The sequence below is a fragment of the Arachis ipaensis genome, chromosome B9 (genome assembly GCF_059453495.1).
Source record: "Arachis ipaensis isolate K30076 ecotype BB chromosome B9, ASM5945349v1, whole genome shotgun sequence".
Classification (NCBI taxonomy): Eukaryota; Viridiplantae; Streptophyta; class Magnoliopsida; order Fabales; family Fabaceae; genus Arachis; species Arachis ipaensis.
The window spans coordinates 951,754-966,057 of record NC_142444.1 but is presented as its reverse complement, the minus strand read 5'-3'; the positions used below and the strand labels follow the sequence as shown (position 1 = coordinate 966,057).

Below are 14,304 nucleotides of genomic sequence, written 5' to 3'. Positions count from 1 at the left end.
TAAAAATTTTAAATTAAATCAAAGAATTTATTAATAATGACCAAAGGTCATAAATGACTGATTTTATAAAGTATCTAACAACCGTCACTAAACTTTCGTGAAAGAATATCCAAATATTATATAATATAATCTTCATATGAAATCGAACTTCGTAGATATGCCATCTAGAGATTTATTTATATATTTTACTATTTCTCACAAATTATTAATATATAAAAAGCAACTCTTAGACTACGTAAGAGGTTGGCTACAAGAATATCAATTCATATTATTTACACCTTACTTTTTAACTTAAGTTTATGCCCTCTCAAATAATCATGTAAATTTTATAAAAAATTAACACTAAAACATTAAATTATATATATATGTTTCTATCTAAACGATTATACAACATTTACTTACTAACAATCTTTGATTCTACTTTATGTTGTTACCTCATTAATTTTTAAATTTACTATTTTAAAATTATATAATCGCACAAATCTAGGTAAATAATTATATAAAACTTTTTTGCTATACTAACTATATATATTAAAATCAATTGTGATATATTATTTATGTATTAGCACATGTATTATTTCATTTACTTTTAATATATATTTTATATTAATAATTAATTTTAATATATAAATAATATTTTTAAAATTTATTATATTAAATCATTACATCAAAATTAAGCTCATAATATCATAAATACTTATTGAAATCCAAGTAATTTAAACCTAGCTCATGCACAAGTCCTAGGGACGAAAAAATCATTGTTGTGTTCTTATGGTGATGTCAAAAGCCACTGAGAATCCTTTTTCAATCTCTATATAATGATTTCTCTTTCAGCCTCTCCAGCAATTTTCAAGTTGAACATTTTCTTACTTAAAAATAATTAATCATGGCCAAGTTGCCATTATTGTTGCTTATGTGGTGTGTTTCTCTTAACCTCATCATTGAACATAACAATGGAGTTCACTCTTTGGAAGAAAGGATGATGCTCTACCACGTTCAAAGGTTCCGGCGGCAGCCGCACTCACAGCAACAGGGTGGGATTCAGGCATGCATCCTTCCGGACTCAAGTGAGTTTATTAATATAAGAGAAAAAGATAGATAGATCTCTAATTGAGAGAACTGCATTATCCGTCATTAAATTTTTCTAAAATTTTTTTATGTGTCATATTATTATTTCATCAGCTTGGAAACTCTTAACAATGTTCAATCAAACCTACATGCATGCCATTTTGCTTTTAGAATCTTAAAAGGGTAATGCTAGGTAGACAAAAAAAACAGCCAGAATTTGTTTTATTTAGCATTAATTAATTGTCGCAACAATTAATGAATGTTAAATAAGACAAGTTATGGCTGTTTTTAGCTGATTTTCTTTGGTTGCCAAACATTTCCATTATTATATTACCTAATATTACACATACTCAACACAATTTATTATGCGTATTCTAATTAACTTCCTAAAAAATTCATGTCATTTAGTCATAAATATTTATGTAATTTCATCGATGAGTTTAAATTTTTAAAATAAATTAAACAATTTTACGATATTAAAATTTTTATGATTGAATAATGTAGATTTTAATTTTATTTTTTTAAAACACAGTACAATACATAAAAAAATATAAAATTTATGCTTTAAAATAAAAGAAAGTTTTGTTTATAAAAAACATATTAGATATAACTATTATGTATTTTTATTTATTTATTTAAAGTTTTGGAATAAACAATTTAATGATGCATACTATTATGATCTATAAAATATAAAAATCTCAAATAATTTAGATATTATGAAAGCCAATGTACACTTCTGTATGTGAGTATTGTTCTATATTTAATTCTTTTAAACAGAGTATAATAGAGATAATATTCAATTTGGTCCCTGAACTTGCATGCAAGCTTCAATTTAGTTCTTAAAGTTTTAATTGCCTTTATTTAGTTCCCAAACTTTGTGAACATAATTCATGTTAGTCCTTGAAACAATTTTTAACATACAAACGTTAACGGAACACCGTCGTGAACAGCCGGATGTCACACTAAACTTTGTAAAATGACGCCGTTTTAGTTTTGGTACTCAAATAACCCAAAAACAACATTGTAAATGGTGTTTATTAAAATTTTACCTAATAAAATAAGTGATACGATGCTGTTTTTGAGCTATTTAAATGCCAAAACCAAAACTGCATCATTTTACAAGTTTTAAGGTGACATCTGATAATCTATAATAGCGCTCTGTTAACTTTTTATACTAAAAATCGTATCGGAAACTAATACGAGACACGTTTATAAGCTTTGAGGATTAAATAGAGGCAATTAAAATTTCAGAGACTAAATTGAGACTCACGTGTAAGTTCAGAGACCAAATTAAATATTAACCCGAGGATAATATGTATAATATTATAATAAAAAATATTATTTATACACTAAAATTAGTTACTATATATTTGTATAAATACCTATGTAATTTAATTTATTTTTAATATCTATTTTATTCGAATAGTTAATTTTAATGTATACCGAACATGATTGTATTACGAAACTACAGTAATTTTAATCTAAATTCTTTTGATCAGGACGAAAAAACGCGGCGATCATATTAGAAATGAAGGAGCAAGAAAAGTGTCCACCATCACTAGAAGAAATGAAAATTGATTATTGGAAGAAAAGAATGATACTTGATGATCTTCGTGTTCGTTCCATGCAAAACATGTTTGAAAGAATGACGTCATTGTCTAGTAGTAACCAAAACTTGTTATTAGAAGCTTCAATAAAATCCCAAATTCCATTGAATCTTGGTCAAAACTTTGACATATTAAACTATGTAGTGACTTTAGAATTAGGTAACCAAAAAAGAACAATGATAGTTGACACCGGAAGTGACATATCATGGGTCCAATGTGAACCATGTAAATCATGTTACAATCAAAAGGAATCATTGTTCAAACCATCTACCTCTCCTTCATACCAATCAGTTCCTTGCAATTCAAAACCATGTCGATCTCTACAATTTGCAAACCAAAGAATGTGTAAAAGTCCCACAACATGTGACTATGTTGTTAACTATGGTGATGGTTCCATTAGCATTGGTGAACTAGGTAGTGAAAACCTTACCCTAGGAGACATGTCATTGAACAATATTGTGTTTGGTTGTGGTAGGGAAAATAAGGGCATGTTTGGTTATACATCTGGTGTGTTAGGGTTAGGAAGAGGTTCTTTATCATTGGTGTCTCAAGGTAGTGATAATTTTGGAGGAGTGTTCTCTTATTGTTTGCCATCACCAATGGGTGGAGAAACTTCTGGATCTTTGGTTTTTGGTGATGAGCCTTCAGCTTTCAAGAATCTCACTCCCATTGCTTACACCAATATGCTTCAAAACCCTCTCTTACCAAATCATTACATGCTCAATCTCATTGGCATTGAGGTTAGTTGCTACTACTTCTTTTATGCATCAATACTTCAATAAATATTTTCAATAAATATACATAGAGCCAACTTTTATAAATCTAATTTTAATCAATTTTTTTTCTCTTAAAATAATATTATTTTTCATTCACTTTTTTAAATAAAGATGCTTAAAACGTCTTTTTTTTTAAAATAATTTTTAATAATTAAAATTCAATACATATAATCAATTAAACCGTGTTATTTTTGTCAAAATTATATTAGATAAATTGATTTAGCCGAAAAATTGATAAACCAAATCTTGAATCGACTAAATTAATATTCTTTTTTATAAAAAAAATTACTATAATAACTCTATTATAGAAAATGACTAAAATATTTCTATTTTATATATATATTCATTTTGAGAACCCTAAATCCTAACTCTATGATGGCACAGAAATAAAAGAAGGGTTAGAATTTACGATTTTCAAAATAATAATAATAATAATAATAATAATAATAATAATAATAATAATAATAGTATTTAAGTCATTTTTTATAATAGGGATATTGTAGTTATTTTTTATAAAATAAATATTAATTTAGACCGGTTTAAGGTATAGTTTACCAATTTTTTGACTAAATTAATTTGTCTGATCTAATTTTAACAAAAATAACAGAATTTAATCAATTATATATATTGACTTTTAATTATTAAAAAATATCTTTAAAAAATAAAGTGACTCCCTTAATTACATATACATATTCTAAGTTTTTTTCTCATGATTTTCGTAAAAAACTATCAATGACTTTGGATATTTTTTTTTTAGATTTTTTTTAATTTTGAATATTCTTTTGATATGTGATTTAAAATGTTCATTTGAATGTTATTATGAATTGAAAATAAAATATTAAAAAAATTTACCTGATATTATTATTTGATAAATAGTTAATTTTTAGTTAGATTCTTTTACAAATATTTTCTTAAATTTTATCGTTTATTAATAAATTATAATATCATTTACTATATAAGCATCAAAGTTATAAAAAAAACTTAGGAGATCATATATATTGAATCAATATAAGAATAATCTTGGGAGATCATATATATTGAATTAATATAAATCTAAGTTTTATAAAATGGTTGTATATGCATATATCATGGTCCATATGATCATATTCATATCTAATACTTGTACCCATATTATTGCATTGGTGCAATGATATATATATAGGTTGGTGAAGTAGGTTTTCGCATTGTTGATGGACGCCAAGTTATAATTGATTCAGGAACAGTGATTACAAGGTTGCCTCCATCAATCTACAACGCATTGAAGGGAGGATTCTTGAGACAATTTCAAGGTTACCCTCAAGTTCCTGGGGTTGCAATCCTTGACACATGTTTTGATCTAACCGGGATTCAACAAGTGAAAGTGCCTACCATAAGAATGTACTTTGAGGGTGATAATCTTGCTAAGCTTAACGTGGATCCATCTGGAACATTGATCATGATTGATGAGGGTGATGCTGCTTCAAAATCAAAAGTTTGTCTCCCATTTGCAAGCCTTTCTCATGAACATGAAGTTCCCATAATTGGAAATCTTCAGCAGAGGAATAATAGGGTCATATATGATTCCAAACTATCTAGGGTGGGTTTTGCAAAAGAAGAATGCACTTTTTCTGGCCTCGTATCTTAGCTTACTCGTGAAAATTCAAGTGCAGTTAACTTCATCTGAAATTGATAATTGACCGTGGTTAGATGACAAGTTAGTTAAACTTATCAAATTATTTAACGATTCTTAGTTATCAATTTCACAAAAAATTAACTGCACTTGTATTTTCACCTTAGTTTTATGTTATAAGGAAAATATGTGACAATATTAAGTGTGTTGATTTTAGAGAAAAAAGACAAATTGATCCCTGACATTTTGGTCTGCGGACATTTAAATTCTTGAGGATTTAAAAATACATATAAGTCCCTAACCTCTTCAAAATCTAGACATATCGATCCCTGAGTCTAATTTATCAAATTTCAAAAACTCTTTTATGTGTGCATCCGTATCAACCAAGTCAGTACAATGGAAGTTACGTTTGATTTTTCTGTTAATTCTGACAAACCCAAGTAAACATTAGGGATCGATATATCCAGATTTTGAAAAAGTTAGGGACTTAAATGTATTTTTAAATTTTCGAAGACTTAAATGTCTGCGGATCAAAAGGTCAAAGACCTTTTTGTCCTTTTTTCTTGATTTTATTTCGTGCATTAATTTGATATTATTGGATTATATTTCAGATCTTTTTAAGATGTGAAAGAATTAATATATGTCAAGTTAATTTACAAAAACAAAAATGAGTATAAATAATATGATTTTGCTAAAATTATCATGATTGATCTTCAAAGGAGAACTGTGTTGGCAAATCTTGTGCCTGTCATTCGTGATTTGATCTCTAATAATTGCTTTTGTGTCATATATGTTTAGGAATAAAGCAATGAAAGCTTGATTATTTCGTAGTCTTGACATTAAACAGAACCTTTTTTTGGAATATTCAAAATAATTTTAGAGTAATAGTAAAAATTATATACTAATAGATATTGAATAATATTTAGTTCATTAATCGAAAACGCAAGGTACTCCGTTGCAATTCAGCCCTATCTTATTGTTGTCCTTTACCTAATTTGTTTAGATTTTATTGTGGTAGCTTATTGTGTTGTCCTTTCTTTCCCCATAATATTGTTCCTTGTGTTGAGTGTTTCTCTTAACCTTATTGTTATTGCAAATAACAATGGACTTCAATCTTTGGTGGAAATGTTACAGAAGAGCTAATAATAAGAAGCCAAGGCCTGCACCTTCCTGGAATCAAGTGACTTAATTAATGAGCACTAAAAAACAGAAAACAAAAAACAAAGTTCTGTATTATTAAGTGGCTTTGACAAATTAAAGTATGGATCGTTTGGCTATTACATATTTTTGGTTGAGTATATTGTCCCAATATCATAACTATAGAGAATTTTAGATATATAAAGTAGATTGTAGATATTGAAGTAAAGGCAAAATGTCTCTATTTCAAGATTTTTTTTTCTGTCAATTCAAAATGTCTGATGGCAGCAACAGGGCCAAGCAATTTAAGATTGCTTCTTGTGAGTTGTGAGAAGTGAGAACTCGTTCTAGAAGAATGTCCCATAAACCCATCTAAAAGTACACTGAAACTTAAACAAGAACATAAGTTTTTATGCTTAACATTTTGAATGGCATTATAATAGACTTCATTTAATTCAACAATGATAAAAACATTTTTTCAAGTACACAAGGACAATGGTGATCATGCACAGCCTAATACAGAGTGATAAAGGTTCAGTAGAGTTTCTACTTAGCTGATCATATCACCAAGATGATGATGACAAACTATTACTTAACACCAAACAACATCAATCTCACATATGCTTAAATTCCATGCCAGGAGTTAATTTTCATTTACTTCCATATATCACTATCATTGACATACAACATCTGCACAAAAGCATTGGACAGTATCTGCTGTTAAAATTGAGACTTGTCAAGACTGTCAAAGTAAGGATGATCGAGTGCTGCCTTGGCAGAGATTCTCTCAGCAGGATTATACTTGAGCATTTTCTGCACGACGAAATATCTAGTATAGTCAGTCCTAAGTTTGTACAGAAGATAAGTAAACGTATTATTATAGCCAAATTGAAGGTAACATGAATTCTAGTTATTTCAAATGCTACAATAGATAATACTTCCCAAGCAACACCTTGTGAGCTACTTCAGATAACTTAAAAAACTTTAGATATATTACTATGCAGAGCACTGTTTAACAAAATGCTATTCAAGTCCAGTCCAGACCAGTTCAACCTTTGAACTAATATTAGAACTGCGAGTTTCTACCGCTATTAGAATGTAAAGTGAGAAAGTGAGAAACTAATCATCTTGCACCCTTGCATCAATAACTTCATTGTGTTTAGGCCCTAACATTGTTGCTTTACAGTTATCTGTCCTCACTTTAGAGGATCCTATTCTTAGGAACTCATTAGAATAATGCTTTTTATAGAGGAACACTAACCGTGAGAAGGTCTACTCCATCAGGTCCCAAAGTTGGCACAGTCCTCGCCAAGTTCTGAGGTTCCCACTTTGGGTAGGTATGCCAATCACGAAGCGAAGTAACTCCTGGCCATTGCTCCTCAGTTGGAGTTCCCAAAATCCTGGAAAGAACAAATTTAAAAAAAGTAGTTAGTATGAGAGTGAAAAGGCAGCAGAAAAATTTTCCTTTTTCCAGAAAGCTATCATTCTTTCCACATAGCAAGCAAGATATGGATGAAATTGGCCACATGCTTTTACTAGGAATGAAAGTTATGAGTCAGTAGAATGATTATTGCAAAGTGATAGTCATACTTGAATATGTTAAGAAGCTGTTGGAACTCAGAATCCCCTGGAAACAGAGCTTGCCTTCTCACCATTTCAGCTGCAAAACCAAATTCAGTTGGGCCAAATCAAGTAGTATGAAAAATCAATTATCAATTATAAGTTTATAATAACTGCAAGATTAAACATGATGTTTGAGAGTTGCAAAATCAATTGCAAAAGCAAAAAATAAGTACATTATACAACTATATACTAACCAAAGATGCATCCAACAGACCACATATCAACTCCAGTGGAGTAATGGGTGGTTCCAAGCAAGACCTCAGGAGCTCTATACCAAAGGGTGACAATCTCATGAGTGTAACTCTTGAGAGGGACAGTGAAGGCTCGTCCAAGTCCAAGATCAGCAATCTTGAGAATCCCTTTTTTCTGGTCAAGGAGGAGGTTCTGAGGCTTGAGGTCACGGTGAAGGACACCATGACTATGGCAATGTGCAACACCCTTGCATAGCTGGAAAAGGAAACTCTGGATTAGGGCAGGAGGGAGTGGCCTTGGATTCGAGCCCTTGCGGTGCGAATCAATGAACTTCTTGAGGTCAGTGTCAAGGTACTCAAAGACAAGGTAGAGTAGGGGCTTGGTGGTGGCCGAGGCCGGGGCCGATTTAGGGACCTTGTCGACATGCTCCACGGATAAAAGGCGTACAATGTAGATAGACTGAGACAGCATCTGAAGGAGGGAGACCTCCCTAAGGGCGGTCGGAGGGACGCCTTCCTCATCCATCTCCAACCGTGTCTTCTTCAATGCAACAATTTGTCCAGTGGCCTTCTCTTTTGCCTTGTAGACTTTGCCATATGTTCCTTCCCCAACCTTCTCCAACTTCTCGTACTTGTCCATTCAGAATCTCAATTAATCAATTCCCTTCTCCTACACCAAACATCACACATAAAAAATAATTCCAATTTCAAATTAAATAGTTTTGAACAAGAACAAGATATGTGTATAAAGCAAGAACAAGAACAAGAACATCAACCACCACTGCAGTAGAAAGATTTTGAGGAATTGTGCATATGATAATTACCTAATAAAGAAACACGATAATAGAACTCCACACATATGATGATATGAATATGAATAAGAATGAGAATGAGAATGAAAATGAAGCACAATCGGAAACACAGTATCTACTATTCGAATTCAGATAGATCCATAGGCGGTTAGAACCTACTTGGGAGAGCGAAAGAAGAACAACGGCTACTTGGTGCTGATGACTGATGGGTAGATCTGACTCTCTTGAGTGCCGCGCCCCCTTTTTAATTTTCAAAATTCTGAACCACTTTCTACGCAAATTAAATTAATTAATTGATTGGGTCTCTAATTTGGACTTCTGGTTTGGGCCTGAGTCCATTTCAGTTTGGGCTAACCCATTTCAAGCTTCTTAACTAACCTGGGAACTGTTCTCGCGAATCGAAGCACGGAAATCTCAGCTATCATCGCGGCCGCCAGAGAAGACAGCCATGGATCGGGTTGGGCATAGTAGGTTTGAAATCCGGATTGGGTTAGATATTGGGCTTCTGTTTTGGGTCTGGGCTAGGTTGGTGGCCCGGGTCCCTGACCAAAAAACAAGTGCTCCAATTTGAGAAGCTAAAAACAATTGACATTATGACCAATGAGGTGCGGCCAAAAACAATTGAGTATGCTCATAGATTATTGACCTAGAATTACAAGCATGTGGTAGCTAGCTAGATATACTTAACCTAGTTCAACTAATAATCTTAAGTAGGGACATGACAAATTATTTGAGGAGTTTCAATTAATTAAACTATATTATATATCAAAGTTTGTTTAACAAACTTAAGATATAGTTTGAATTATAGAAAGGTATCTATTTGATGATAGGCTTGGGGTAAGTTTGGATAGATCCATAAGTAAATGTTTTTTTACTTGTTAACTTATAAAAAGTTATAGCATTAATGTTTGGTGCAATTTTTAAAATCAAATTATAACTTTCTAAAAAGCTATTTAAGTGCTTATGAAGAAGTTAAAAAAAATAATTTCTCTTATAATAATTTTTTTATTATTTTTCTTTTAAAATAAATACTTTTAGAACTAAAAACCAAATACAAAATAACTTATTTATAAGCTACTTTTAATATAAAGATTTATTATTTAAGTTCTTTTTTTAAAAAGAACATATCCTTAATAAAATTAAAAGAGAATATGAATATATAAATAGGAATATCACTAACCTCACCCTTTGTCATAGACTCATAGCCACGCTTAAACATGCTTAACATTGCCAAATAACTTTGCTTTGATTTGTAAAGAATATATTATTATTATTAGCTTTTATTTAGAAGCTAATAACATACCAAAAATCATATGGAAAACCAACAAAAGATGCACGCATTGGCCTATGGACTCTTATTCTTGCGGCACAAAAGCTTAGATCTACGTTTTTTTTTTTTTTTGTAGCAATAAAGTTTAAATATAAGATTAGAGTAAAAGGAAAAAAAGTTTGTAATAATACAGAGAAATAATTATTCTTCTGATTAATCATTTTAATTATCTTACCAGCTTTTAGGGAAAAAAAAAAGAAAACATATGTAAAATAAGATAGTAAATGTAATGTATTCACATTTTTATAAATTATAACCAAGGTTCTAAAAATCAGACCGGTCATTGGATCGCTCTAATTATTGGTTTATTGGTTTATTGGTTCAACCAATTCAACCATAATTCAACCGAAAAAATCGTTTAATAATAAACACCTGATTCTATAAAAATTCAACGAATAGAGCAACTGGTTCTAAACACTCTTCTACTGCATTTTTTACTTCAAAAGGGGATCATAAACTAGTTCTATGAATAAACAAACTACAATGATATGTAGTGCCAAAAATAGGCCAATGATGAAATAATAAAGGGTTTCTCTCTTCAATTCTATGTTCAAGCTTGTGGCGGACCAGAATCAAGAGAGTAATAGTGTTGAAATAGTCTTCCTTCAAGTCACCAAAAAAAAAAAAGAAATAGTCTTCCTTCTTAATTCTTATATACCTCAGAATTTTCTACAAAATGAAAATTGCAACACAACAGTGCAACACAGCCTTAAAACAAAAACAAAAACAACACTCAGAAATTATCACCTCTTCCAAACACAGCCTTAAAACAAAACAGAACAACATTCAGAGTTTGAGCATTAATCACAAAAAATAGAGTTCTGAAACAAAACAAAAATAGCAGAACAACATTCAGAGTTTGAACATTGATCACAAAAAATTGATTTCTGAAACAAAACAAACAATCAACAAAACAATGAAAACAGAATTTTTTTCCTTCAGAAGAAGAAAACAATGAAAACATGAAGCATATAATAAATCAATGATCACCAATATCCAGCAATAATCTCAAAGACAACCATAAATACACAACAACAATTTAGCAAATAATCAAGAACAAGACCTAAATAGAAAATCCAACAAATTAAATGGCAGCAACCTAACAATTTAGCAAATTAAAACAACAGCAGCCCAACAATTTAGCAAATTATCAACTTAACAAGTTCAAGAACAGAAAATCACATCAAAAAAAAAAATTAAAGGTAACGGAAGAACAACAGAACAACAACACAAGAACAATTAGCAAATTAACAAGTTCACACTAACAGTTAAAATTTAACAGAAGAACACTAATGCAAGTGGAATCATCATGCTAATATGTTTTCTGCAAAGATGCTATTTGTCCAGCTAAAATTTCCTCATTATTCTAATTTCACATGCAATCAACTTACTAAGTTTCTAAAAGCTAGAAATAATAAAACCAACCAGAAGTATGGTTAAAGCATTTCATCAAACATGTTGAGTGCGGTAAAATTAAAACGAAATAAGAGAATTCAAAGCTTAAGATCAATGTGATAGGGAAGAGAACATAACTATTTTAACTTCAATTCAGTCTATGAAAAAATCCAAACCACTACCAAATCAAATAGTTACTTATTGTAATAGAAATAAGAAGTTGCAGAGTTTGAAGCAGAGTATTGGTGCTGTGTGAGTGTATTGTCTGGTGGCGGGTTTAGGGAACTCACGGCGAAGACAAAAGAGAGCAGTTCGACGGCTAGGTGGAGCGCGCGGGTTGGTCGCAGAGTTTGAAGCAGAGAAACGTGGCTTCCAGACGAACGCGAATGCGAACTCGAACGGTGAACGGCTAGTGAACGCGAACGGTGAACGCCGAAGAACGCGAACGAAGACGACAGCTGAACGAAGAAGCGAACGTGAACGGCAAACAAACGGCGACGGAAGCGCGGCTGAGCAGACAAAGACGACGGACGCCGAGCTCGAGGAAGCATCCGCGATCGGTGACAGCGAACAGGGGTTGAAGACTTGGAGCAAGAGGGAAGCTAGATAGACGGACGGATGGCGAACTTCGAGTGCGACGGACGGCGGCAGTATGCCACTCCTTGCGGCGGTGGTGTAGGCTTACAGTGCTAGGGTTTTTTGGCTGGGTTTGTGTGATTTCTTTCTGAACGAACGAAAGAAAGGGAGAAAGGAGAAAGAAACGAAGGACCTTCCGTTTTTGTGTAAACCGGCCGAGTTCCGGTTCGATATGACCGGCCGATTCTATGCCGGTTTAATGATTTTCCATCGATTTTCTGATCAACGGTTTTATATGTCTGACCGGATTATTAATGTTGTCGGTTCGAAGTTGAACCGATCCGACTCGCCGATCTAATTTGATTTTTCAGAACTATGATTTTAATACACTAACAATATAAAATATTTTACTTAATCTTTCAATCACATTTATTTTTGGAGGCCACTTCGATAAAAACATTAAAAATATCATTTTTTCTTAAAGACGTTTACATGTGTCATGATATTATTGGACATCTTTATTAAATCGGTTAATAATTTATTTTTTAATAAACTATAATAAAATCGGTTTATTATAGCAACAATAATAAATCCAATTGTCCGCATTATGATTATTAGATCCGATTTGATTCGATCGATTACACAATCTAAACCGAATCATGTTTAAATTTTTTTATAAAAAGATAAATATATCCCTGATTTTTGTTTTAAAAAAACAAAAAAAAAAATCCATGATCCAATAAGTTATGTAAATTAGTCAGTTTGACCGGATTTGATAACAATTAGATTTATTGTTATTGTTATAAAAAATCGATTTTATTATAATTTGTTAAGAAATTTAAAAATAACTGATTTTATGCGTCTTTACGGAAGTATCCTCTTTTATTCTTTTAAATAATTATTTAAGTAATCAATATAAAAAATAATTATTTTCATTAACAATATATGATATAATTAAATATACGTATAAAATTATTTTATATTAATAATATATTAAGATCAAATTCTAATTTTAAAAATATGAAAATATACCATAATTCAAATAAATTTAATACAAATAAGAAAAGAACAAATGAGTAAAGATGTAAAACTAACCCAAAATAAATGACATAAGCAAAGTCAAGAAGAAAACACTAGTCAATTAATAAAAGAGAGAAAAAAAAGACGATTAATAAGAATTATAAAAATATCATTCATGTATTAAAATTAGTCACTAAAATTAATTTTTAAATATATTTACATATAAATATATATATAATTTAATTTATATTTTAATATATATTTTATATTAATAATTGACTTTAACGACTGATTTTAATATATACACCGTATAATAGCAGGAATTATTGGAAGATTATGGAGAGAGGGGTTAAAGACGGCCACAATAAAAACGCAGAAATAGTTGCCGTCCAAATGGCGAAATGAACGTTTATGGTAGTACCGTCCATTTCCATTTTAATGGATTTTGGTAGTACCGTCCACCATTTCCCCCATCATCCTTCTTATCAAATCCTTTCATTCACTCAACTACCAACTGCATTAACAGCTCATCCAAATTTCTTATTTAAGTCCCACTATTCATTAATTCACACTTTTATAACAACACTTTTTTATGAATTTCTACCCATCAAACAATTGTTACCATTGCTTTCAACGTAGAAATATTTACTCATCAGTATGTACTTCATAAGGGAATTTAATCATTTATTTACGTAAATATTCAAATCCTATTATATAATAGATAAAAATAATTTAATTATTTCCACCGTCATTAGTACTATCTCTGAGAATGTACTTTTATCTATATAATAATATATATTAAATATCACTGTATAAAAATTAAACTAATTGAGAACTAACTCTTCACATAATATAATAATAGAATTAAAAGTTAGTGAATTTCTTTAAATATATATATATATACTAAAATTTGTTAGATTTCTTCATAAAATCAATAATTTACGTACCTCCAGTCATTGTTTAATTTAGAACTTCCAATTCTTGAATTACAGAGAACCAGATAAAATTAAGGTGTATTTTTTTTTGTTCTTGTGATCAGAATTAGGGAACCAAATTTTATAAAGTTTTTGATGAAAAGTGGTGTTCTTTCCATTAAAGAACAGACCAACTGTCAATATAATAATGAATAATTACAATACTATCCAAATTAATTTCTATAT

The 14,304-nt window shown here is 30.5% G+C and overlaps 2 protein-coding genes across 4 annotated transcripts; one reads left to right on the top strand and one right to left on the bottom strand.

Annotated features, from left to right (window-relative positions):
* Window positions 1–886: 886 nt before the first annotated feature.
* Window positions 887–5,075, top strand: LOC107618778 (aspartyl protease family protein At5g10770-like). The gene is made up of 3 exons (XM_016320930.3): window positions 887–1,067; window positions 2,568–3,415; window positions 4,614–5,075. Exons 1-3 carry the CDS (start codon window positions 887–889, stop codon window positions 5,073–5,075), a joined length of 1,491 nt encoding a protein of 496 aa, XP_016176416.1.
* Window positions 5,076–6,631: 1,556 nt separating this feature from the next.
* Window positions 6,632–12,284, bottom strand: LOC107618779 (cell division control protein 2 homolog C). Of its 3 annotated transcripts, XM_016320931.3 has the most exons (6): window positions 9,202–9,337; window positions 8,983–9,094; window positions 8,015–8,681; window positions 7,788–7,857; window positions 7,459–7,597; window positions 6,632–7,010 (listed from the first exon to the last, which is right to left on the bottom strand). In XM_016320931.3, exons 3-6 carry the CDS (start codon window positions 8,649–8,651, stop codon window positions 6,918–6,920), a joined length of 939 nt encoding a protein of 312 aa, XP_016176417.1. In that variant the 5' UTR covers window positions 8,652–8,681; window positions 8,983–9,094; window positions 9,202–9,337; the 3' UTR covers window positions 6,632–6,917. The 3 variants fall into 3 exon arrangements, with proteins under 3 accessions (XP_016176417.1, XP_016176419.1, XP_016176418.1); XM_016320933.3 differs by lacking the exons at window positions 8,983–9,094; window positions 9,202–9,337 and adding an exon at window positions 11,839–12,284; XM_016320932.3 differs by lacking the exon at window positions 9,202–9,337 and having other exon boundaries at window positions 8,836–9,001.
* Between the last annotated feature and the right edge of the window lie 2,020 nt (window positions 12,285–14,304).